The sequence below is a fragment of the Asterias rubens genome, chromosome 8, assembly GCF_902459465.1.
Source record: "Asterias rubens chromosome 8, eAstRub1.3, whole genome shotgun sequence".
NCBI classification, from domain to species: domain Eukaryota; kingdom Metazoa; phylum Echinodermata; class Asteroidea; order Forcipulatida; family Asteriidae; genus Asterias; species Asterias rubens.
The window spans coordinates 14,780,806-14,806,599 of record NC_047069.1 but is presented as its reverse complement, the minus strand read 5'-3'; the positions used below and the strand labels follow the sequence as shown (position 1 = coordinate 14,806,599).

Here is a 25,794-nt window from a genome sequence, read left to right as displayed (position 1 = left end):
CAATTTCATGGCTCTGCTTACCGTAAGCAGGGATTTCTGTGCTTGTGGCAAGGTTAGCGGCGAATTTGGGTTTCTGCCCGCTCCACGTTACTAGGCATTCTACGCTTACATGGCTAGCGCAGAAATTCGGCGCTTGCACGTAAGCAGGGAATCGTGATCGTAAGCGCAGAATTCGGCGGTAAGCAGAGCCTTGAAATTGGGCCTAGTTGGAGAGAACTCTGAATTGTCCCTAGGTGTTTTAACTGGCATTGGCCAGAGGCCAACACTTTTAAGGGAGAACCCTGTTGGTGAGGTTGGATTGGGTCAGATTTGTGATCTCTGAAAGGGTTTAGCGGAAGGTGGAGTTGAGATTGCTTAGAGGTGCTGCATTCTCTTTGGATCTCTGAGCAGCAAACGCCTTGGAGGGATCAAAACGATTTCGGTTTGACGAGGAATCTTGCAGCTTCCTCAGGGCATTCTTCTGCTTCATTGTCTCCTCTCGCAGTTTGTTCACTTCCTGTTTTTGAAAAAAAAAAAGATAAAGAATGTACTTCTTTTCATATTTCAAACCAAATTGTGTTAACTTTTAAAGGAGAAAGTAAAAACTTAATTCAAGCATGTGAACTTTACACATGTGACTATCAGCATTTAATGCAAATGCGACACATTTGAATTAACAATAAATTCTTACACTATAAGCTGTGCATTTTGCGTATATCCCATAGAAGCACAATACGTGGTGTTAGAACACACATACGCAGGGTGTGATATAAGTTTATATCACACTCCTTGATGCTATGGATCGACCAATCAGAATTGAATATTCAAGCCTGCTCGTAGATAATGTTCTTATCATCCACTGTACTTTTTTAATGATAGAAGAGCTAAATGCCGCCTGCAATCATGTGCATCTACACAGTACACAGTCAACCCTCCTAGTGTCAGCCACTGTTGGTTTGAATGATAAACGCATCTTTAAAGGAACACGTTGCCTTGGATCGGTCGAGTTGGTCTTTGAAAAGCGTTTTGTAACTGTTTGTTATAAAATCTGTATGTTTAGAAAGATGTTGTAAAAGTAGAATACAATGATCTACACAAATATGCCTCGAAATTGCGTGGTTTTCGTTTTACCTCGTCGACAAACACAATCGGCCATTTATGGGAGTCAAAAATTTGACTCCCATAAATGGGCGACTGTGTTAGTTCGGGACGTAAAATGAAAACCGTGCAATTTTGAGTGATACTTGTGTGGATCATTAAATTCTACTTTTAAAACATCTTTCTAACCATATGCATTTCATAACAAACGGTTTCAAACGCATTTCATAGACCAACTCGTCCGATCCAAGGCAACATGTTCATTTAAATGAATCTTAGTTTTGGTGAAATCGAGCCCAGGAGTCTCTTTGCATGATTTTTAATATAACCCCATAGGTAACAATTTTAAACAACAATCATCAGCTCTTCAACCTACCTGTTTGAGTTTCAAGTTTTCATCTTTGATCTTGATGATGTGTTGGATCTTCTGTTTGTGATTCTGGTGACCGAGCAGCTTCGCGTAGTCTTGGCTCAGCTTTGTCACCTCGCTCCGGGCAGCATCGTTGCGGCTCAGCAATAAATTCCGCTCCATCTCAAATTGATCAAGCTGATCCTGGAGGGAGGGAAGGGGTTGGGTACAGGGATTAGGATTAGGTAACCAGCATAGAGGGATTAGGTAACCAGCGTAGAGGGATTAGGACACCAGTGTACAGGGATTTGAATTAGGTTACTGATTGAAACTAACCCTCCTACCGATCAGTGTGTTTCTAAAGACACCAACTTTTGAACCTATACCTATTATTTATTTATTTTTTTTCACAGGACTCGGGAAAGTACTGAGTATACAGTGCTAACACACATCGGTGTATGGGGTAAAAACGAAAATTAATATTCTTTATCCCCGATGCAAAATTTAACATCTATTATATCGTTGCGGTACCCGCTGCCAAAACATAGGATTTGAACTGCCTCTAGCTACCGGGCAACCTCGGTAGTCTAGTTGGTAAGACACTGCTCTAGAATTGCAAGGGTCGTGGGTTCGAATCCCACCCGAGTAACATGCCTGTGATATTTTTTTTCACAGGACTCGGGAAAGTACTGAGTATACAGTGCTAACACACATCGGTGTATGGGTAAAAACCAAAATTAATAACCTATACCTCACTTAGCCCCAACAGTGGCACAGGCATTGAACTTTTTTCTTGAAGATGCATGGCAATTTCCTTATGGTAAAGGGGCACCTCTGAGAGGAAAATGTAAATCTGTACAAGAAACTTGCACAGGGCACCACAACAGTTGTTTCAAAGACATCTTTCAAATCTTATTTAAAGAACGACAACATTGATACTTGTCAAAGACCAGTATCCACACTGTATGTGACCCAACGTAAACACAAAATAAACCTGTTCAAGTGGCGACTCAAAAGGTCATCGAAATCACACGAAAATAGTGAACCCCGTTAGATGTTTCAGTCACAAGAGATCTTCTAACTTTTTCTAATACTCATTTCTCAAAAGCTTCAGCATTTCAAGCGAAAATATTTCAAGACAAGTTCATCAACCATGATCATCTTTATACCAATGTTGTGTACCTCCGTTAACTAATGAACATCTGCTACATTGACTGAAGATCATAAATAGCCTAGGAAATGTTCCTCTGGAACTTACCTTAAAAGGTTCCACCTTGGCCTGTAGCTCCTCAAACTTCAAACGCCAACTGAAAAATCAATTTTTGATGATCGATCAATAGTTAAAGGTAAAAAAAAACCATTGTGTTCAGGATCTATGGAAATTGTCAACACAAACACCTGTTCCATGGAAAAACAGATTGATTCAAAGAGTTTATACTTAGGCCGTGTCCGAATTGGCGACTTTGGCTACAGCTACGTCTAGATCAGCGCGTCTGTCAGTGTTGAAGAATAGCAGACGCGCGCGCCCTAGCCGTAGCTGTAGCCGAAGTCGCCAATTCGGACACGGCCTAAGTAACATTTTGTTCAGGGATCTGATAATGTGCAATGGATGTACTGTTGGGAAGAGTATGCCTGGGTTTATACCAACATAATATGTTAAGGTATTTCAAGATGCTCTATAACTCATTACAAAATGTTTGATATTGCAACACCACCCTGTCTCCTTATCATAGTTTACCCTTTGTTTTTTTCTGTGTGCTTTTTGCCCCTTCTTTCTCTCTCTCACTCTCTATTCATGTATTTCCTCTCGACTGCTTATGTAACACCTAGATACCAGTCCGTGTGTATTGTGTTGTCGATCAGCTAACGTTATGATCAGCCTTCAAGAAAGACACAGCTAGGGTTGAAACATCAGGCCATTAGCTATTTTGGGGCAAATTTGTTTACATTGTGAGATGTCACAATATTATATTGTGAAGTTACAATAAAAATCACTATGGTAACATGGACAACTCATCTTATTAATATAAATCTTCCTGCTTTTTGAAATCGGGCTCTGGTCCAACATTCAATGCGTTCTTGTAACACCTACCTCTCACATTCTTCAGAGTCTGTCATTCTGGCTTCCAGCTCACTAGTCTTCTCCTCAAGCAGTGATGTCAGCTCCTGCTCCTTCGCGCCACTGGCATTGATAGTCTCCTGCATCTTGTGCAGCCGCTTCTTCAGGCTCACCAGTTCCTCTGCCTGTTTAGTCTTCTCCTCCAGCTGGAACTTGATCTCGGAGACGTATTTCTTGTACATCTCGACTTCCTCCTCCATCTCGTCCTGTTTGCTCTGGAGTTGAGTAGTCTCCTCCTCAAGGCTGCATTTCTCAGTCAACAGATTCTCCTCCGACTCCTGTAATCTGTCGATGGTTTCCATCATCTCAGTTATCTTGAGAAAGTTCTTCTCTTCTTGGATTGCCGTCTCCTCCAAGAGGCGGGCGTTTTCAGAATTCAATGCCTTCTCAGATTGCTCATGAGCACTTGAAGAGAGAAAATATAGTGACACAAAAAGACATACTAATATCATATAAATTCTTGTCATATTGTCAAGTACAAAAAAATGCGAAGCTGAGGTACTGTTTCAACAGGTTCTTTTAGTTACAAAAAAATAAACCACGTTTACATCTCAAGTTCAGGAAAACATTGGTGTGTCGGTGCCAAACTTTGTATTTCCTAAAATAATACTTTTGTACCGGCAACGCATGTTTGAAATGTCAAAACGCCATATCTCGCTTTAAAAAACCCAGATGTACACTCAAAACCAAGTACACACTGAGTATACAACGTTTTTTAGCACAAAACATTTCCATGTACATATGTAATTGGTTTAAATCAGGGGGATCAGGTTGGCTCAATGGTTTCTCTTTCTTCCTTTCACCTCTGTGAACCCTGGTTCGAATCCAACCTCAGACCAGAGCCTTGCATATGGATTGAGTAAGCAGTCCCTACCTGATTGCAAGGGTTTTCCCCCAGTGGGGTTTTTCCTGTCACATCTAAAAACCAAACATTTCTTCTTGTTATCTATTCATCCTCTTATTGACGCTAATTGTGCTGTTGAATATGTAAAACAAATTAAAAAATAATATTGCAAAATCGAGATATTATGTTTTTGCACTGATGCTAACGGTATCATCAAACTGTCACATGATGACCCCCTGTTGACTCATTGCTTAACTGGAATATTCTCAGAAAGATTTGAAACTTTGCATGGTTGAAGTGATAGGAGAGGTTTGCGATAACACCATGTGCGATTATCTCGTTTGAGTAGTGTTGCTTCTGCCATTAATTAACGACTCAACGTTTCGATCAGTATGCTCTGATCGTATTCAGGAGAAATTAATATTCTCTACATACTCACCTCATACTATCTTGTGCTTCTTGAATCTTAGCACTAAGCTCATTAGTCTTCTGCTCCAGCTGTGTTTTAAGCTCCCTCTCCTCCTCTTCCTTAGCACTCACAGCTTCTGTCATCTTCACCAACTGCTTCTTCAGATCATCCACAAGGTTAGTCTTCTCTCCAAGCCGTAAGTTAGTCTGTTCAGAGAATTTCTCATACATCTTGACCTCATCTTGCATGTCATCCAGTTTGTTTTTGAGCTTGCTAGTCTCCTCTTCAAGGCTGCTCTTCGCTGTTTGAAGTCTCTCTTCTACCTCCTCCATGTTCTTGATGGCTTCCTGCATCTCTGAGACTTTTTCACACAACTCGGTGTTCTTCTCCTCGAGGCGGTTGATTGATGATTTTAGGGTTGTTTGTGATTGCTTGTGGGCACTGTTAGAAAAAAATATAAAACTGTGATTTTACTTCTTTTTTTGAAACCTTACAACTCTCAAGAGAATGATCACAAAAGGGAATGCTTGCTATGTGATGTAGTGAATAGACATTACACCTGTTATTCTTTGAAGAAGAGAGGCATGGGTTTCAGTTTGTACAACTACCCATTCAAGCATGCGTGACCTATTATGGTCGAGTGTCTTACTCTTGACCTTGGTTTAAGAAAGCATTAAAATTTATCTTAAGACGAGTTGTCAATATTGCCATGGTGATTCGTATTTTGACATCATTAGGATTAATCTCAGCTCTTTGCGAAGTTGATCCCTACTCAATTAAAACGAGCAGCAAAATAACAAAATGCCAGTATACAAAAAAACTGATTCTCATACCTTTGTATTTGCTCAACTTCCAACTCTCCTGCTTTCCTCTTGCTAGCCTCCTCCTCAAGCTGCTTGCCCTTGTCTTCCACTTCCTTGCTCAGCCTCTGCACCTCAGATCCCTTCAAGGAAAGCCTGGTCTGTGTGTCTACCAGACGACGGCTGAATTCCTGCTTAACAGCTTGCATAGACTCCTCTGAGACGGCCATTTTCTTCTTGTGCTCCTCGACTTGTCGTTCCAGTTGTTGTTGGGCTTCGTTCGTTTCCTGTCTGGCGATGGACAGATCTTTCTGCAGTTGAGATGTTTCTGCTTTGCTCCGATCTGTTTCTTGGATGCACTTCTCTTTTATAGTGTTCATGGATTCTTGGATGCGAGAAAGTTCCTCCTGATGCTTCTCCTCTTGTTGCTGAGTCTCTTCTTGGGCGTCTGCCGTCTCTTGCTTGGAGAGAGCTACATCGTCATGGAGTTGACTCAGCTCTGCTTTATACTCGCTGACCTCCTTCTTAAAAGCTTGAATACACTCTTCGGAGGTGGCGATTTCTTCCAAATGTTCCTTGTGTTGTTCCTGCAGCAGTTGCTGGGTCTCGACAGTTTGTTCCCTGGAGATGGACAGATCTTTCCGCAGCTGGTCCATCTCGACTTCATGGCGACTCAGTTCCTGCTGGATGGCTTGCATGGACTCTTCGGTGGCAGCCAATTCTTTCCAGTGTTCCTCTTCTTGATCTTCAAGCTGCTGCTGGGCGTCTTCTCCTTGCTGCCTTGAGACTGCCAGATCTCTCTGCAGTTGATTAACCTCGGCTACACTCTCACCGAATTCCCTGAGTCAAGATGAGAAAAAAAAATTCAAAGTAAAACCATGCATCTTTCCGCCTGCGCGAAATGAACAGTAGATCAATCTACAGAGTCCATACTTCAGAAGGCAGCCGTCAATTTCACCAAACTCTTCCTAACTCAGGATTAATATTAGGACTTAGGACGAGTTAAGTTCCGTATTCAAAGACGTGGGATGCATTCAACCCATCCTAAGTTAGGACGGGTTACTCGTTCTAACTCGAGATAGGATTAATCCTAGCGTTTCGTGAAATCGGCTGCAGGAAGTTTATTCACACAATTTGGTTGCCCACTAATATGGATCTTGTTTTAAAGAAATTTGCAAGAAAAAAATTTGTTGTCACCAACCTTTTTAATTCCTCTTGTAGTTCCTCAGCCATCTCTTGGGACTCGATCCTCTTCCGTCTCTCCTCCTCAGCAACCTCTTGCTGAACTTTAACCTCTGACCTGACATGATTGACCTCTTGCTGAAGTTCTTCCTTTCTGTTCTGCAGCTTAGCGATGGTGTTCCAGGCCTGGGAAAGCTGTGGCTCTAGATCAGCTCTGTTGTTTAAAAACAAATAAAGTAAAAAGTTGAAGGCTGTTTGTGCATAGGAAAAACTCTGTTGTTATGGCTCAGGACAGAAGGTCAGTTAAAATGCTGCATCAATTTCAACATAAAAGTCTAGACTACAGATCTGCAAGATGACGAGACACTGACTATAGAGTGGACTAAGACAACAAAATTACAAGAACAGGATTTGAACCTGTAAATTTACTCTGGATTTAGGTGTTGGTGCTCAATGTTGGAGGTTTCCCTAATTGTCAATATCTTCAAGATCAAACGAACGTATAGCAGAGAACAGAAAAAGTCACCTTACTTCATTTTTGTATTACTTTGTTTATTGCGCTCATTTACTTATTTTAAAGAATCGGAAATGCTCAAAATCTTTACATTTGGACAACTTTCTTGTCCGTATAATCATACAGCACAGCCATCAATTTAAAACTTTAAAATGCTGAGTTAAATATCGTTTAAAAACAAATACACTATTAATTAATAATAATAATAATTTAAACAACATTTGTAGTCCCTGATTTCTGACATAATTAGTTCACAATGTACAACATATACACGTTAATCTGTCTTCTTTCAGCTGAATGGCAAAGTGTGTGGCTTCCACAAAAACACACAAAATAATTTACCATTTCTCAAAAATAATATACTAAATAAATTTATACACGTATGCACATTTTGTCAAAATCTCACTTCACTAATAACTGATCATTTCAAGAATGAATAATTATGTAGTTCAAGGGTCCAATGATGACACAGCTTTAAACATTAATTTGAATAAAACTAAAGTTAAAATCAAAGTCACAATCATAGCAAGGCTCTTAATAACAATTTTAAAAAATAAATGTGATAAGCAGAATCACAGTATATTGGCACACAAGTTTGCTAATAGTAGAGAACATTTGCAGACCCAGCAACCCCTTTCCTGTGTTTTCAGTTTCAAATTGGTTAGTTTAGACACCAAAATGGACAAAATTAGCTGATCAGCTGAAAAGTTGCATGCCTAGCTGTTTACAAAAATAATAAATTACATTACCGGTAAATATTGCCAAAATCCGATTTGATCCTCAGAAACGAGCAAGTAACAAGATGACAAACTGTGATTGACAAATTAATAAGACCTCAGTAACAAAAAACGCCTGCAAGCTAGAACAGCCATAATGCAATATTTCATAAATATAGATAAATGTTAGTGAAATAAAAGTTAGAAAGATTGTATCTCTTGGAGGTTCACGACACTTGTGTCCTTGAGCAGGATACCGTATCATAAAAGCTTTTTGGATGGTGTAGTGCATGTTAAAGAACAAATCACAGAAGAGTAGGGTTAACCTCAGTGTTTCTGGGTCAACAAAACCTTTTCTATAAGTTCTCTGATGCTTCTGAGTTACAGTGAATTAGTATAGCTTTTGAGACATTGCTGGGTGTCATTACCAGAGAGTAATAATAATAGTAACAATAATAACTAGAAAGTTATTTTTCAGCCAGCTATAATGCTGCTTAGTTCTCAAAATAATCAATACTGGGTGTATGTCTTAGGTTTGCCTCCAAAACTAAAGAAATCCAAACATTATTGATGCAGTAAAGGAATTGCCTCACTAAGTAGCTTGCACTGCGCATATTAACAGTGTTAACTTTATGTTCATGTACAATGTTACAGAGTAAATATTATTAAAAAAATAGTAGGTATTTATAAGGCACTTTTAAAAATGTATCAAAGTGCCTTACACTATTACTACTGTTGGACTTAAAGGCAGTGGACACTATTGGTAATTACTCAAAATAATTATTAGCATAAAACCTTACTTGGTAATGAGTAATGGGGAGAGGTTGATAGTATAAAACATTGTGAGAAACAGCTCCCTCTTGAGTGATGTAGTTTTCGAGAAAGAAGCAACTTTCTACGAATTTGTTTTTGAGACCTCTGATTTAGAATTTGAGGTCTCAAAATCAAGCATCTGAAAGCACACAACTTCGTCTAACAAGCGTGTTTTTTCTTTCACTATTATCTCGCAACTTCGACGACCAATTGAGCTCAAATTTTCACAGGTTTGTTATTTCATGCATATGTTGAGATACACCAAGTGATATGTCTGGTCTTTGACAATTACCAAAGCTGTCCAGTGTCTTTAAGCATTCCTGAAACATTCTCAATTCCTTGGCCAAATAACACAATGTCATGACCCCACACTCTGTGGACACAGCTATCACAACTTGAGTGTCATGCTGCAATTTACTTGACCGTGACACGCGATAAGCAGCTCATTATCAGCAAAGGAGGCATGTAAATAAAGTTTGTCTTTATGGTAGAGCTACTTCTCAGACTTCGATCTGTTTGACTTGAGGGCTTTCCTTCCAGCTTTCCCAAACGATCCAAGGCGAGCAAAAGAAGCAGGTTGCGAACGAGGTGATCGGACTTCATCAAAGAATCCTAAACTTCTTGAAGATTTGGACGGAGATCTGCAATGAAAAGATGTTGTCAGTATTTGATTTGATTAAAGAACTAGACACCCACACACACACGCACACACACACACTTCACTAAGTTACAATTTTTCCATGCTATCTATAATTATCGTTTGTGAAAAGTAAAAAGGATAATTGGGTGATTCAACTGACTTTATATTTGGTTAGGTAATGTTAAGATGAATACTGCTGCATGGTTAGAGATGTCCAAAGTTTTCAGCTTTTTTACGGTTACAAAGAGTACGACCAGAGGCTGTGAACAAGACTTCCGTTATTGACATACAAGAAACTTGTTTGTTTTTTACCTGTTTGATTGAAAATAATCCCACACAGGAAAAGGATTTTAAATCAGAAGTGAACTGGTAAATTAGTAATTTGTCATCCGTAAAAATTATGAAAACATTTTACCCTGCTTTGCTTGATCATAATAAAAGATATTTTAAAAACAGTAAAGGAAAAACAACAAACGTATACAAAAACCAAACAAAGAAGCACAACACAATTGGGGAATCTACGGGTTCACGCTATTAAAGCTACAAACTACTGTCAAACACTTTACCTAGACTACGATACGATAGACATGTTAGTATTGACAACAATAGGTGTTAGTACAAACAATAGAAGATTCGGGATCATGGCTCAACACTCACCTTAGTTTAAAGGACTGTACGGATCGGAACTCGGCAATTGTTTATCTCGATCTGAAAATTGTAACTCTTTTGAAAAGACTGGAATGCTGGTGTACTGTGCAGTGCTTGATTTTATTTAAGTATAATTTTTTTCCTGGTAACCTTACTAACCTTTTAGACTTAATGGCGAGAAATATCAATACAAATTAATACATTTTTACAAATGGAAATATAGAAAAACAATACTACTCTGTCTAACAAACTCATAAAAAAAAAGTAAACTTGTAATTTTTGAGATAGAAACTTCAAAACAATTTTTAAATTTACAAATAAGGAAAGGAGCGTCCCAAGGATATCCAGCAATATGGAATGTAAATATCTCTCAATGAAGCTAAACCAATAAATAATAAGTTATTATAGCATTCCACACTGTTTCTAAAAGTAGAAGCTCATAATATGGCAACTTCAAACAAGTACTTGGAAATCAGACCTGTCAAATTTCTTGATGGACGTGCGCTTAAACGCATACTGTGAAGATGCATTTACCACTTTAACGTGTCAATGTATAGCACATTAATACGTTATTGTTAAATGCACTATATAAGAACTAGTTATTATTATAATTATTATCATTGATGGTTGACATAGTTTATCTATCATTTAACACCATGTGGACAACACTGAATGGTGCAGGCGGTAGCAGCAGTGATTTAAGGGATAGGTAGGATTTGAAACTTTGCATGGTGGAATCTTTGCGTTGAGTTGAAAACCTTTTTTTCCCCAGAATTGCCCCAACCCAACTCAATTATTATTACATGAAGTTATTATTTCCGCAAACCTTACTAGATTTAAGGGATGTCTTACCTTTGTCTTGTCTCATTATTAAAAGCCACCTGCAGGGTGGAGAGCTTCTCCTCTGCAGTCTCCAGCGACGTCTGCAACTCGTCATGCCTCAACAAAGATTGCTGCAGAAAAACACAATCAGTTCAAGTTATTTCTTCGGAACCCGGTTACACAACATAAATTCATTTAAATGAAATTAAGTGGTGTCATAAATAGTAAACTTGCAGGTATACAACCATATGTAAAATCCTTTGTGTAGGAGTGATGGCTCTGAAAGGAGCCGGTGTGGTCTCGACGTTTCTAACAGAAAGCTCGTCTTCCTGAAGAGTATACTCAATCAAAATTGTCTATCATTGACCATTTTCCTAAGCACTTCTTACTTTGAGTTTGTCCTGAAGATCATTCTCAGCATCCTGTGATCTTTGCTTTGACTTCTCCAATGTCCTCTCAAATTCTTGGTGCATAAACTTTTGTGGATACAAAGTAAAAGAGCATCAAGTTTACTTCTGGTTTATTTAAAAATATTTCACAGTATAAAGGTATTATACAGGATTAGTAAGAGTACAAAACATCATTGTTTAATTTTAGTCTGAAAGCTAACTGATTATGAAGTTCATACCAGAATCATTTTAAAGCCATTGGACACTTTCGGTAAACAGTATTGTCCAAGGCCCACACTTCGTATATCACAACTTATATATCAAATAAATAACCTGTGAAAATTTGGGCTCAATTGGTCATCGGAGTCGGGAGAAAATAACGGGAAAACCCACCCTTGTTTCCGCACGTTTCGCCGTGTCATAACATGTGTTTAAAATAAATCTGTAATTCTCGATATATCGAGAATTGATATTGTTTTTATGTTTTCTCAAAAAGTAAAGCATTTCATGGAATAATATTTCAAGAGAAGTCTTTTACCATTACCTTCTGTAAACCCTGTAAGTTGTTTGTAAATCTGTGAACTTTTAATTTTGTTTCTGTTCCGAAAGTGTCCAATGGCTTTAAGTGAAATATTCCCCTTTGAAATGAAGTCATATTAAAGAAAAATGTATCTGAAAACCTTTAAAAAAAAGCTTTAAAAAAACGCAACAGCTGATTTTGATTGTTCATCCTTAGCGGAATGCAAAGACCCATTTGTTTTTTTTATGTCCGATGACGCCGTCTTTCAAATTTCTGAAAAGGTGTCAAATAAAATGACCTTTTTACACCATTTTAACATGAGGCTGGATATTTGAAATTGTTCCCCACTTTCATTAGGACTCTATCCATTTTCATTTTGCAAAGGTCATTTCCATTAGAAAGTCTTAGTCTATAATGTGGCACTTTTGAAGAGTCACAAGGCCAAGGAAATGGAGGCCATAGCCTTGGTGTATTTCAAGACCTTTCAAATAATCAGCTGAAAGTTGCAGGCCTGAAAAAAGACGAGCCACAAAGCAAATACCACAGGCATGCAACTGCCCGTTGAAGAAAAAAGAGGAAAAGTTTCAATGGCACAACGCAAGTGCGGAGCGAGGCAGCCGAAACGCCACGGGACATGATACCCACAATGGTACCCTAGAAAAATGTTGAGGTTTATTATGCTCTTAGGTGCGTTGTTAGCATGTACTAGGCTTATTTTTAAAATAAAAAACCAACCCAAAACCCCCCAAAACCGCGGAATAGTTGCATGCCTGCTACCAGTAATAGATACACTTACCTCCTGTCTCTGCTGCTCGTTGACTAGCTGCTGACTCAACTCAGAATTATCCAGTCTCAACTGGTCGATTAATCCTGCCAATTCAATAAACATTCAAACTATGAGTTGGTTTCAAAGGGTTTTGGTACCTTTTTGTAAGTTTTTGGCCATGACATGAATCCCTTCTCACTGTGAATGAAGATGTAGGCCTATGTGATATAGTTTAGAAGTTTCAGCTTCATTAAGCCCGATTCACACTTCCTGCGAATGCGAAGCGAATTTGACGTGAATTTGACGTCACAATTACCCTCCTTCGCAGCAATATTCGCAAGTGAGTTGAGCGGAGTTGAACTGCTGCAAATTATTAGTTGCCAATTTGTGACGTCCTATCGCATTCGCATGAAGTACGAACCGGGCTTTAGACATCAAGTTTTTGAGAAAAAAAAGTATTCCCTGATGGATGAGTTTGAAAGTGTCAAGAACCAGTAATGAGTAACTCAAGATTTACATTTTTACTGGACCTCCATCTTCACCTACCGTGTAATTTACTGATCTCACTTTCCAGCTCTTCTCGGTGGACTAGTATTTCCTTTTTGCTCACCTCTAATAGTTAAAACATAAAAACAGAATGAAGACATTAAGAGATTATTTCCTGATCAATTTTCAGTTTTGTTGTCACTTCCATTCAGCAGGCCCAGCATTTTAAAGCTTTTTGTAAATGTAAATTGTGCATTTGACTTGCCCCCAGGAAGTTTTAGTAGATCGCCCAAGTTTCCCTTTATGTATTGTCAAAACTTTTTTTCCTGATGTAGTTATGGCAGCGATCACTACCATTTTATTGGTCAAATGAAAATGCATGCACTCACTCCAAAATAATTTATGATATTTTATGATTATTTACTATTCACATTTAAAAAGGAAGAAATATTATCACGAAAAACAAGTAGGTTGGATAGTAGCTAAATCGCTAGTTAAAAAGCAGTGTGTACAAGACAATGTATGCCGGGCCAGTGTTATAATTGTGAGCCCTTCCCATGGGCCCAATTTCATAAAGCTGTTAAGCAGAAAACAATGGTTAGCAAATTTCTTGAGTAGGGCACCAATTCCAACAATGTAAACTTTACGAAATTGTGGCGTGTAAGCAGTTTCTGTTTAAAAGCAAACTTTTTCTGTGCTCAGCAAGTTTTTATGCTTACAGGCTTTATAAAATTTGGCCCTATTCAATTAATAATAACAATAACCTGCCTGGCCTGCCAAAGCATCTTTGTCATGCCAGTCAGGAATGTATCAAAATTGTCATGTCCAGGAATTTCTAGTGAAACTATTTAAAGATGGAATCACATACCTAGCGCCTCCTTGGACTGTTCCAACGCAGACATTCGTGATTTGTATTCCTCCAGATCGGCCTGTAGGTTCTGTTCTCTGAGATTCGTGGCTGATCTTAAACTTTCCAATTCCTGGACGAACAAATAGATAGACAAATTTAATTCTAGACAATAATTATTATGAAATTGTTAGACAAAAATATGTGAGAGTTTTCAACAATCAACTTGGTACACATGTTGCTGATCAATTGTAGTGACAAACTTAATTCAAACAGAGAGACCGGGCCCCTGGATGATGAGCCAGGAGCGTTACTGGGTGCATACATGTGCGCTATATAAGAAGCCACAATTATTATTATTATTATTATTATTATTATGAGAAGCAATTATGTTAAATGAATGTATTGCTCATAGACACAAATCATGTGACCAGGATTCAAACCAACATTCCATGCCTGTAATAACACGGAGGCCACGACCTCTGTTGCCCCCTGGTCTTTAGGCCCCTTCAAAACGTTCCCATAGAGTTTAAGATTTCCAATGGAAGTGCCAGTTGCAAAATAATGACCTTGCCCTCTCATATATGAAGTTATAGGCCTAGTGAGTCCAGCATTATAGACCCCCCCCCTCCCTCTAAGCAACAGCTTCTTAAATTCTAGTGACAAAGGTACGGGTAAAAACTACACTGTTTACACATACCTGCTGTTTACTGTTGAGCTTTGCAGTGATAGATAACAACTCCTCCATTAGCTTCTCATACTTTGCATTATGTTCTTCACTTGAACTAACCTGCAAGTACACAAACAAAAGATTTCCATTAATTGATGAATTACGATTAATCCCCCTTTAATTTTGTCTTTTGTATTTCCAAAACTTCTCTGGTTAAAGCAGACCTTTCTCTCTAACTCCCCCCCCCCCCCTTAATGCTGATTTATAGGCAAAATCATCTGCAGGGAAGTTAAAAACAAATTTTTGCCAACAGTTATTTACTTTGAAGTTTGGGTGTTTGGATTATGCAATCTAGAAAATTTAAATGCTAAAATTGTGGATGTTTAACGTGACACTATTTTGCATTTTGAAAATATATTCGACTTGTTTGAGGTTGTTTATGGGACAGGAATATGCACATTGATCAGCAGTAATGCTAGCCTATGCATTGTCAAACAATCCTGTCTTTGGCCGTTAGTTTGATGGGTCACACTACTTATTTGAAAAATATATTCTCTAAAAACTCAATAGCCTTAGGCCAAGACGGCAGTGATCCGTAAAGGACTGTACTGCACTCGGTTGATCAAGAGTGGATAGTGTACTACATGCTCGGTTGTAAACCTTGTGCAGAACACTATCCAATTGATCACTGACGTCTTGAGCCAAGACTACAAACACAAACAATCTAAATAGGTGTTAAAACAGGGAAGAAATTGTTTACGTCGAATGAAGATAAATTGTTCATCTTGATGGGAGTAACTTTGTCGTAATCTGGCAGCGAGATGGAGCTGTTGGATTTCTTAAGACTCGAGACGGAGCTGGATCTTGGACGAGGCGTTTGTACTGCTGGTTGAGGCACTTCAGAAAGAGAAAACAAATTAGAACGCTTGATGAATTACAGCAAACCAAAGTCATGTTGGAAATATTTGTGTATTGTTATAAATTTTGATCATTTTTTATAAATATGACCACTGAGGAGAGATCAATATTTTGTGACATGGGCCCAATTTCATAAAGCACAAAAAACTTGCTGATACAGAAAGTTTTTGCTTAGCAGAAACTGGTAATACTAGCAAAAATTCAAAATTGTCATTAAAGTCTACAATGTTTTGACTCGTGCCCCATTTATTTTCTGTCAAGTCAAGCATAGGATTTCCTATAATTAAAAATTATAAGCAGCTCAACAGCTTTATGAAATTGGGCCCTGGATTCAGCTAAGTTTACCGTACAGTGGGCCATCATGGATATAAATGAAGTTGTAATTGTTTGTTCTGTGACTGATATAGATTATGAAAATTATGGTTTAAGGATTTGTACAGAATTTGACCTTCTGTACGATGATCTGTGTTTGTCGTACCTTTTGGTTCTTTGAAGCGTTCAGTTTTGTCGAATGCAGCAATTCCAGCAGACTTTTTCTCTGCACCTTTCACATCGTACGACCCAACCGGTGGAGCACAACCTAAATGTTTACAGTGGAAATAGATCAAAACATTCAATTATTCATTATTTAAACATTCTTTGGATGCAATTATTGCGTAATTCAAACGGCAAACTATGTTTTTTGAAAGCTCAGTAACTACATGTAGGCCCCTACTGCCCTTTACTTGAGATAGTTCATTGTCAGTAACAAACCCTCATGATGAATGATCATCATCAATCATCATCAATCAATCAATCAAAAACATTGACTTTTGTTTTTTTTGCAAATGAATCAACATTAACAATAAAAAATAAAAAAGCCAAAGTCAAACGGTTCTGAATTTTCTGATTATCGCAACTTAAAATTAAATCAAAAGATTTTTTTTTGTAAATTCCTCATTAGAGATCATCCACAATCAATCCAGGCGAGGTACCAAACACTTTTTGCCCCCACCCCTCTCCATTCCTACCAAACCCCACCCCTCGACCACGGGACGTTTTTTGTTTTGTTGTAACAACACCACCAATAATAAAAACTTGTAAACAAAAGTTTGGAAGTAAAGATCTCTGAATTTCATCCATTTACCCACAAAAATATTTATATGTGAAGAAAAAAAAATGTGTACTTACTCCCGATCTCATTGAATCTTTTTGTTTTGGCCCTTGGGAACGACATTTCGTCACTGAAATCGGCTTCTGTAAACTACCGTTTCACGCAAATTGTAGTGATCACTCGACGTGCTTTAAATTTCTCTTTTTCTGTGTTGTTTTAAATTTGGACCTTGATCATCTGGCGAAACGCAACCGACCAATCATTGCGTCCGAAAATTTATCAACAGAGGGCGCTGTGTAAGTTCACCGTGAAGTTTTGCTCTTTTGGGGGACGTCTGAACTCTTGACGTCTCATTTTATTTTGATAATAAACTTTACATGAAAGTAAAAATAGACTGGAGCTAAAAACGGCAGTTCTCGATGCGCTACGCTTCCACGGTGTACTGTGATCATGATGTGTACGGATGACTAGTTCGTGGAGCATTTAAAAGGTAAATTTCATCGTTTTTCTTCTTGTTGTTTTACATTTACACTTTTCTTGTAATATAATAGAATGTGAGGGTGAGGTTTAACACAAAATATGGTTTAAAGAGTCTAAAATAGTTAACTTTATTGAGTTTTCAAACAGTGGTACGGATTCGAGGGGCGGGGCTCACAAATAATGTTGGACTTGAGGGGGGGTGTGATGTAGGAAGTGATTATCAATACCATTATTGTAGCGTCATACGTTATCGACCCTCATATGTTTTCGGTCCCCAACTTTGATTCCCGTTTATCGCGAGATTGTGCAAGCTGCACCGGTGACAGAAGCTATGCAGTTTACTCACGGTCTGTATTTTCATCAGGCTTAATCATGCTGAGAAAAAAGTTTCCTGTCGTTGGTTATGCTCAAACATTTATAAAATGATTGATTTTTGGTACTAATCACTAGTGCATTATTATGCCAACATTCAAATGAGTCAAAGAAACATCATCCAACCTCAAAAGTTCAAAACAAAATTACTATCTGCTAGATTGAGTTTCATTCTGCTTTAGTCACTAGATGGATCACGTGAGGTGGTTACTATTTGGGATTCTATGGTGTGCCAATATGGGGAAAATAAACTACGCCAATAAAGTATCTAAACACTTACAAATGGTCAGATTTATCGGAACCTGAAATAGTATACAAAAACTTAATTGTTCGTTTCTATTCACCGTTAATTTCTGCACGTTTTGACACATCTTGTGTTGCGCTACGATGTTGTTTGGTGGATTTATGGACACTTAAGTGGCTTAAGGTCGAATTTCAAAAGTTGCAAAAGCCCGTAAATCCACCAAACAACATCGTAGCGCAACACAAGATGTGTCAAAATGTGCAGAAATTAACGGTGACTCGAAATGAATAATTATTTTTTGGCATACTGTTTCAGGTTCCGATATATCTGACCATTTGTAAGTGTTTAGATACTTTATTGGCGCGGTTTATTAAAATATTTTAATATTTTTTTTTGATTTACTGAATACTGTAATAAATTCTGATTAGCGTAATAAATATTAAGTCTACATTAAAGAGAAAATATCATTGATTGGTTTCTTATCTCCTGAAACCAAACATTACTGGTCTGAAATGGGGGAAAACGGATTGTTATGAAGTGTGTGTGTTTCAAAGGGGGGTGGGGTGTTTTACTTTCATGCCTTATGAAATCTCTGGATTCTAATATAGTAGCCAAAATGCCTTAGGACAAAAATGTAATTAAATTTGTTAAGTAGTAATTGAATAATATTTTTTATTTATTTTGCACGCCATACTAATAAAATACCAACCAATGAAAGGTGTGAAAACATGTGACAGTGCTCCAATGTCGTGCATGCACAAGCACTGTTAAGCGGACTGTCTCTCGCAACGTAAAACCAAAACTTGAAAAATTTTAACACACGATGAAGTGTAAGTGTTATTGTTAAAAAATTGGACAGATGATTTGGAAAAACAATATTTAGTTTTTGATTGTGAACAATATTCCTGTTATCCTACTGAAAACACATGACACCAGGATATATATTTTTAGCAGTGTTCGAAATAAAGTTTCTACTTAAGTTTAGGACAAATCCAGGCCTGCAAATGTAAAGAAGTTATTATATTATTATCATTCCGTGCCCTCTGTACTGCAGTAAGTGTTTTTTCTTAAGAACTGGACTTGGATTTTGGAAGTTAGAGAGAGGAGGAAGGAATGATGCCTGCCTCCAGCCTGTATTCAGTTTCTTGGGCGCTGAAATTTGTCATTATTGGTCGTATTACTAGCTAGTACGACAGATATTGAAAAAAAACAAAAAAACAAAAAGAGTACATGTACATTATATGCATTTGACTTTACTTTTTTCCTTATCTTATTTTTGTTTGCTTATTTTGGTTCTAATATTAGTATTAATATGGGTAAATTTATGGAAGTTCCAGAGTTTGTTGTCAGGTTGAAAACAAATTCATAATCACAGCAGGCCTCGCGACAAAGTTCCAATTACAAATTTACATTTTCCTCATATCATAGGGTGCCCCCAGAGGAAAACTGCTGTGCCCCTTCAATCAAGAGCAATTTTTCAAGGCCTGCCACTGCTAATTTAATACTTCCCTAAAGGATAATCCAAACACCAAATAGCCAATCCAATTCTGCACTTTGGTCTGCCTAGATGAATCTTCAGAGGTACACTTTATTTCTCTATCTTCGTTAAAACATAAACAGTCAGATTTTATGAAATTGGTTTTCAATTTTTTTTTTTTTTTTTTTTTTTTTTTTTTTTTACTTTGTTGACTTCATAATTACAATGTGTGATGTTTGGGTCTAACTCTAATGAGTGCGGACAGCTCTCCTCAATAATTAAAGGGTATGATTCAGGATTGGTTTCGCTGATCGGTCCACAGACCATGTTAATGTTTTATGAGATAGCCATGATTTATTTATGAAACAAACCTGTGAAAAATTGGCGGAATCTGCTGTGTGAGTCGGGAGAAAACAGTGAAAAACAAACAAATTGTCGTTAATTTTGGTTGTACAAACTTTCAAAATCAGCCAAATGTTGCGTTTTTAGGTTTTGGTTTCAGATACTGTTTCCTTGAATGTATGACTTGATTTCAGAAGGAAATATTTCACACAAAAAAGGACTTCATAATCAGTAAGCTCTTAGACCAAAATTAAACAACATTGATGTTTTTTATCCATACCAATCCTGTATTATACCTTTAAAACATACAGTCAGATTTTTAAAAATCTGTTAATTATACTTTCTAGACTAATGTGTGAAGTTTGAATCAATAGACCCTTCCCACGAAATACGTTAATTTCACCTGGCGTGTGCGCACTAATATTTTGGTTGGCAAATTGAGGGAACATTGCGCTGTTTTGTACACAGCTAACGGCTGCACGACGCAGACACGATTGCGCATCTGCTTATTGCACAACTCTAAGGCGTTTGCCAACCAATAGGGTCTGTACGCATGCGTGAATGTAATTAGCATATTTCATGGGAAGGGTCCATTGGTTCGACAATTTTTGTTTCTAAGGAATGGAAAGATCTCTCCTCAATAGTTTAAGGAGAGTAGTTTATATCCCACTTTTTTATTCTACAATTGAAGGACTGCATTTGCATTCTGCCTTTCCCAGTCTCTTTAATAATTCATAAATAAAGTACTGCGTGTTCTTTGCTCCGTTTTGAATTAACAACTTTCTTTGCTCCGTAGTGAATTAATAACTTGTCTTCTAATTTGCTTTACAAACAGAACAGCTGTAGGGGAAAAACCGTCCATGCAGATCCCTGTACAAAGCCAGCGCATAGCCAGAGTGACTGTGTGTACGCTGCTGAAATAATGCAGACAGGAAACGGCTACTGTTTGAATAATCTCACACAACGCAGATGTGAGTTGTTGTCGGCAGTGTGAACACATGTGACGGAGCCTCATCGGGGATAGCCAGTTTATTTGTGTGTGCGAACAGGAACTACAAGGTCTAGTGTGTACTTTGTCGTAAGCCCCACCATGCAGACACACTGGATGCCTGTAATGAACACATTATGATCGTGTTCGGAGGATTTTGTTGATAACTTTTACCATTATGCACTAAGCCGTCAGTTCCTGCTCAACCTGAACTTTCTAAGCCAAAGTTCTTTCAATGCTTCAAGTGGTTTCATTGTATGGAGGCGCTAACGTAACCAACACTTCTCATCATAGCAGCCTTATCTTAGCTTCTTCTAACCCAGAGCTGAAACTATCAGTACTAAAGAAACCGCTCGTCGACTGTACCAAGACAAATTTCTACTTTTAAAACTATTAAAGTGAAAACCCTAGCCTGGTTCTCCTCTCAGCATCTTATGAACTAATCCAACCATCATGAGGATTCACAAGCAAAGGATACTGCGCTACCTCATCTTTATATTTCTGCTGTTTTTCTTCGGGACATTACTGATCAGACGAGGAACGGAGGACTTTAATGATGAGAGTCACCCAGGAGACAGCGTCAGGGAGAGGAAAGGACACGGAGAAAGCCTCGGGGAGGCTGAAGTTTTACAAAAAGACAGTTTATTACCAAAGGTAAGACGCTTAGATTTGTGAAAGTTTGTTTATTTCTCAAAAAAATAAGGATGGTTTGTATTGCATGATACCTGTTACAACGTCACAAAGTGGAGTGGAAGAAGCGTCAAAGAACTGAGACGAGAAGCGATTGAAAGACACCAGGTGATGGTGGCAACTCAAGGAGTGCGCCACCATTACAACCTGAGGACGAGGCGGCCACGGACGCAAGTCTATGCCGAATGATGATGATGATACCTGTTATGAATACAGGCCTTGAACTTTGCTCTTGGAGGGGCGTGTCATTTTTCTCTGGTCAGGGGCACTCTATGAGTCAAGCGTAAATTTGTATTGGAACTTTGCAATAGGGCAGAGCACCATGCTATTGATTATTTTGAGGGCTATGCTTCTTCTGCGTATTTACAAATAAACAACCCAAAAATGCAGAGACAATAAGACAAATTACTCTTTAGCACAAAGATTTTTAAAGGTCCTTTGACCATAGAGCAAGGAAGAGACTGCTCTATGCTTTGACAGTCCAAACATTGTTGATTTTACACGAAGTGCAATTTGTTAAATTTCACAACCTTGCTAAAATTGAGTTGGGGACCCCTGCGTTCTGTGAGAGGGGCTTTTGTCGAACTAGTAACCAGTTATAAAGTAGTAACAATGGACTACATGTACATCCAAGAGTATCTTCAGGAGTTAAGTATCAAAAAATTCAAAAAATAGTTAATGGCCTGACGTTTCGACCCTAGCAGAGTCTTTCTCGAAGGCTAAATGGCAACACAACAAACATGAACAGGTAACTAAGTGAAACATAAGCAGTGAAGTGGAAATACATGAATGGGGTTAGAAAGCATACAGAAAAAAGCAGGGGGTAAACATAGAATAAGGGGGACAAAAAGGGGGGGGGGGAGTTAAATATCAGTAATCCTACTCTTAGTCCCAGTAAAATTTACCATTCCGAACTAGGGTGCGAAATATCCACTAGACCACTGGTTAAAAAAAGTCCAGTAATTTTAGCATTGGCCAGTCACCCCACAGCTGAAAAAAACCGGAGTCTGAAGGTTTTTGTTACATTACATTTTTTATAAGATTTATTGATGTTAGTAAATGATAAAAACTCTTCCTCAGAAAGTTCAGCAAAAAAGTATTTGTTTTTGGTTTGACGAATAAAACAATACTAGTGCGAGACTTGAGCCTGCGAACTTAATATTAATGTCCAGGCGCTCTTCCAATTAAGCTATGTACATGTACACGTATCTAGCCCTAGTAATGTCAGTTTTCCGAACAAAGATGTGATTGACAAAAAAAGAGAGACTACCAAATATTAGGCTAGATAGCTCAGCTGGTGGGGTGCCGACACGTTAATACGAAGGTCGTAGTTCAAGTCCTAGTCTGGTAAATTTTTCATTGTTCATTTCAAAATTCTATACAAATCAAGTTTCCCTTGTGGTTTATTACTTTGAACAAACTATATATTTATCTTGCATAAGGGCTGAGTTAGAACTTAAAGGAACATTACAGAACTGGTTTTGCTAGCAACAAAGTTGGTGGCAGTGTAAGCACTTTATGTAATCCACCATATACATAAACTGACAGACCTGTAGAAGTTTGAGATCGATTGGCCATCTGGGTCACAAGAGAATAGTGAAAAACCGATTACAAATTTTGCATTGCGTCGATGCCAAAACAAAAATGAATAAAACGCTCACTGAGCGATAAACTCCGAACGAGAAACTAGATTATTTGTTTCTCATCAAATATGAAATTTCAGACAGAAATTGTTCAAGGGATGTTTTCCACTATCATCATCATTAGACCGTGTAAGTTTTATATAAATCTGTGATCAATACGATTTTTGTTTCTTACCAATTCTGTAACAGTCCTTTAAGATCAGGTTCTATGCCCAATTTCATAGAACTTTCAAAGGCACAACAAGTACCTATATAAACCACAATAACATGGTGCTTAATACCATTCAGCAATACTTACTGCTTAAGCAGCTCTATGAGTTTCGGCCCAGCGGTGTAGTGGAAATTCAATTTGATTTGAGGTTGCAATCAGGAATTTTACCACTCTGTTATTATGCAACCCCCGCCCCAGGCCTAAATCAACAGATGTCTTGCTTATTTGCATCAAGTTGTTATCTCTTGTTTATGTTTATCTTTTTATAGATGATTTGCAATACGTGTCATTGACCGCCATCTTTGATATAAAACAATGAAAAATGACTTTCAGCCAATGATAGCTCTTCATGCGTGCACAATTCATCAAAGATGGTGGCCGATGACGCCTATTGCATTCCATCTATTGATATATTCTTTTCTTGCAAAATATAAAAATAGTATTTTGCTGCAATTTGAAATGAACCCAATTAATCCTTGACAAAACAAAAGCTGTTTTTTGTTACTTACCCTAAAAAGCTACCAGGAAGTTTGTACAATGTGTTTACTCAAATCTGGAGAATGGGAGGAAATTCATTTTCTCTTTAGTATTTTTTTTGGTTCTGTTTGTTGTTGCAAAAAATGAATAATGTAAAGCCCTTAAGAAATACCTGACCTTACTACCAAACACTACACAACAGCTGGATCAGTACAGTATTTGTTATAAAGGAAATATTGATTTTTCATATTAACCCATTTTATTAGCATAACCCACAGATCCTGGGATGCATACCCGGTCGGTCAATACAAAGAAATCACTCATTCAGAAGAATATCAATTTTTCACTGCTGTCGCCAATATCATTTAAAAAAAATTATTTAAAATTTAAATTGAAATTATGAAAACTGAAACTGTAATTTAAACACATCGACGGCAGACAATGCTGTTTGAGAGTAGTGAATAAACAATAGGAATTGCGGATATTCAACAAGGTTCAGACTGGTACTTCTTATAATTTCAGGATAAAGTGGGTTTCTGTACTCAAATAATTAATCTGTGCCATTACACCATTGTTGAGACTCTGAAATTCCCCTGACTTTGTAATCCCCAGTCGGGCCATGAAATGACCCGCAGCAATTGCTGTGGCGCCCTGCGCTTTTGTTGTGAGGCCCCCTCTGCAAGGATACGAGCTTTCATTTACTGCCTGATCATTATAGGAACACGTTGCTTTGCATCGGTTGAGTTGGTCTTTGAAAGCGTTTGGAACCATTTGTTATAAAATGCAAATGGTTAGATAGATAATTTAAAAGTAGAATATAATGACCCACACTAAAATGACTTGAAATTGCACGGTTTTCCTTTTACGTCGCGAAGAAACACGGTCGGCCATTTATGGGAGTCAAAATTTTGACTTTACCATGTTTGTTCGCGACGTAAAAGGAAAACTGTACAATTTTGGAGTCATAATTGTGTGGATCATTATATTCTACTTTTAAAACATACTTCTAAATAAACCATGCATTTCATAACAAAGGGTTCCAAATGCTTTTCAAAGACCAACTCGTCCGATTCAAGGCAACGTGTTCCTCTAAATTGAACGGGCTCAGCTACGATTTTGAATCGAAGATGCACTGCATTTTATCCTGTGATTTTATTGTAATGATAATGGGCCCAAATTTATGGGGAAAATTCACAAGAACACAGGGCTTACACTAACTCAAAATTTGTTCTAAATCATAGGCATACTTGACTAAATAATTTTTTTCAAGACCAGAATAAATACGAGGAAATTTAATACAGTAAATACGCAATAAAATTCTTTCTTTGAAGAACAAGCAGGTTTATCTGAATTGGAAGATCAGGCTAAAAAAGGGTCTTTAATTGAACATAATATTTTTTTAGCTTTAAGATATAAATCTTTCACGAGTGTTATTATTATTCAGTTGAAAAAAAGAAGACAGCTCGACTTTTCCGGTCGTGAATTTACTGGTCGGCCTTGCAGTGGGCCGGCTCTCCATCTTAAATGTGGAGCTCTGTGACAACAAGTGGTGAAAGCAGGGCTTAAATTCAGGGGAACATTCGCAGGTTGGCTAGGTAAATGGACGAAGAGAGATAAGTTGGAAGAAAAGTGTTTTATTTTTATCTCTGACCGCAATCATGTATAAGTGTGCACTACACCATGATCCGTTGTCATTTCCTGCTTAATCGCTCAGGAAATTTCTCAATTCTTCTTCTGACTTTTGCTTTAGATTAATCAGAGACCCTAAGGTGGTGGTGATCCTCTGAGACAGAGTAATTTACTCTAACATATTATCACTCTCCTTTCAGGTTAACCAGCAGCAAGAAAAGCAAGAAAGTCCAGCCGTGGGTGGCAGACAATTTCAGAAATTTGTCGTCGGCGAACAATCATTGAAAAAGAAAGATTGGCACAACTACGAGAGACTTGATGCAGAGAAACTAAGAATAGGTTTGTAAAACACAATAACCTTAAAGCCACCCTTTGTTTGTTTCACACTTTAAGTTGATGCATTTTTTTTTCTGGGGGAAATTAGTATGCTGGTAAAATTTTGCTGAATGGTTTGTTTTTTTGTTTTTTTGTTTGTTTGTTTGTTTGTTTCTATTTAATGACTGCACTTATAAACTGACAGTGTTGTTTGATTTTTTTCAAGCGTACTAGCATAATCAACCCAAATAATGGGGTTTGTTTGTTTGTCGGGGTGTTTGTTTGTTTGTTTGTTTGTTTGTTT

At 37.8% G+C, this 25,794-nt stretch overlaps 3 protein-coding genes across 3 annotated transcripts in view; 2 read left to right on the top strand and 1 right to left on the bottom strand.

The window, feature by feature from the left end:
- The window catches only part of LOC117293363 (WD repeat-containing protein on Y chromosome-like), a 61,814-nt gene extending 47,871 nt beyond the window's left edge, over positions 1-13,943 (top strand). Inside the window, exon 27 of the transcript XR_004519435.1 lies at positions 13,934-13,943. The gene's annotated coding sequence lies outside the window, so the exon portion shown is untranslated. The remainder of the gene's footprint in view (positions 1-13,933) is intronic.
- On the bottom strand, positions 141-16,802 carry LOC117293362 (hyaluronan mediated motility receptor-like). The gene is made up of 16 exons (XM_033775655.1): positions 16,700-16,802; positions 16,008-16,109; positions 15,372-15,508; positions 14,642-14,731; positions 13,963-14,074; positions 13,155-13,220; positions 12,639-12,712; positions 11,323-11,409; positions 10,964-11,064; positions 6,800-6,994; positions 5,632-6,438; positions 4,829-5,239; positions 3,519-3,950; positions 2,685-2,733; positions 1,454-1,630; positions 141-496 (listed from the first exon to the last, which is right to left on the bottom strand). Exons 1-16 carry the CDS (start codon positions 16,743-16,745, stop codon positions 329-331), a joined length of 3,054 nt encoding a protein of 1,017 aa, XP_033631546.1. The 5' UTR covers positions 16,746-16,802; the 3' UTR covers positions 141-328.
- Positions 16,803-17,051: 249 nt separating this feature from the next.
- Positions 17,052-25,794, top strand: part of LOC117293450 (polypeptide N-acetylgalactosaminyltransferase 10-like) — a 33,826-nt gene continuing 25,083 nt past the window's right edge. Inside the window, exons 1-3 of the mRNA XM_033775789.1 lie at positions 17,052-17,112; positions 20,373-21,179; positions 25,376-25,514. Coding sequence (XP_033631680.1) covers positions 20,979-21,179; positions 25,376-25,514 — 340 coding nt within the window. The 5' untranslated portion in view covers positions 17,052-17,112; positions 20,373-20,978. The remainder of the gene's footprint in view (positions 17,113-20,372; positions 21,180-25,375; positions 25,515-25,794) is intronic.

Coding starts and splice junctions, on each gene's coding strand:
- LOC117293362 (XM_033775655.1), bottom strand. CDS start 16,745: ATGTCGTTCCCAAGGGCCAAAACAAAAAGATTCAATGAGATCGGGA. Junction 14,075..14,641: donor AGCTCAACAGTAAACAGCAG/GTATGTGTAAAC, acceptor TTGTTCGTCCAG/GAATTGGAAAGTTTAAGATC. Junction 6,995..10,963: donor AATAATGAGACAAGACAAAG/GTAAGACATCCC, acceptor TTTAAACAACAG/AGCTGATCTAGAGCCACAGC.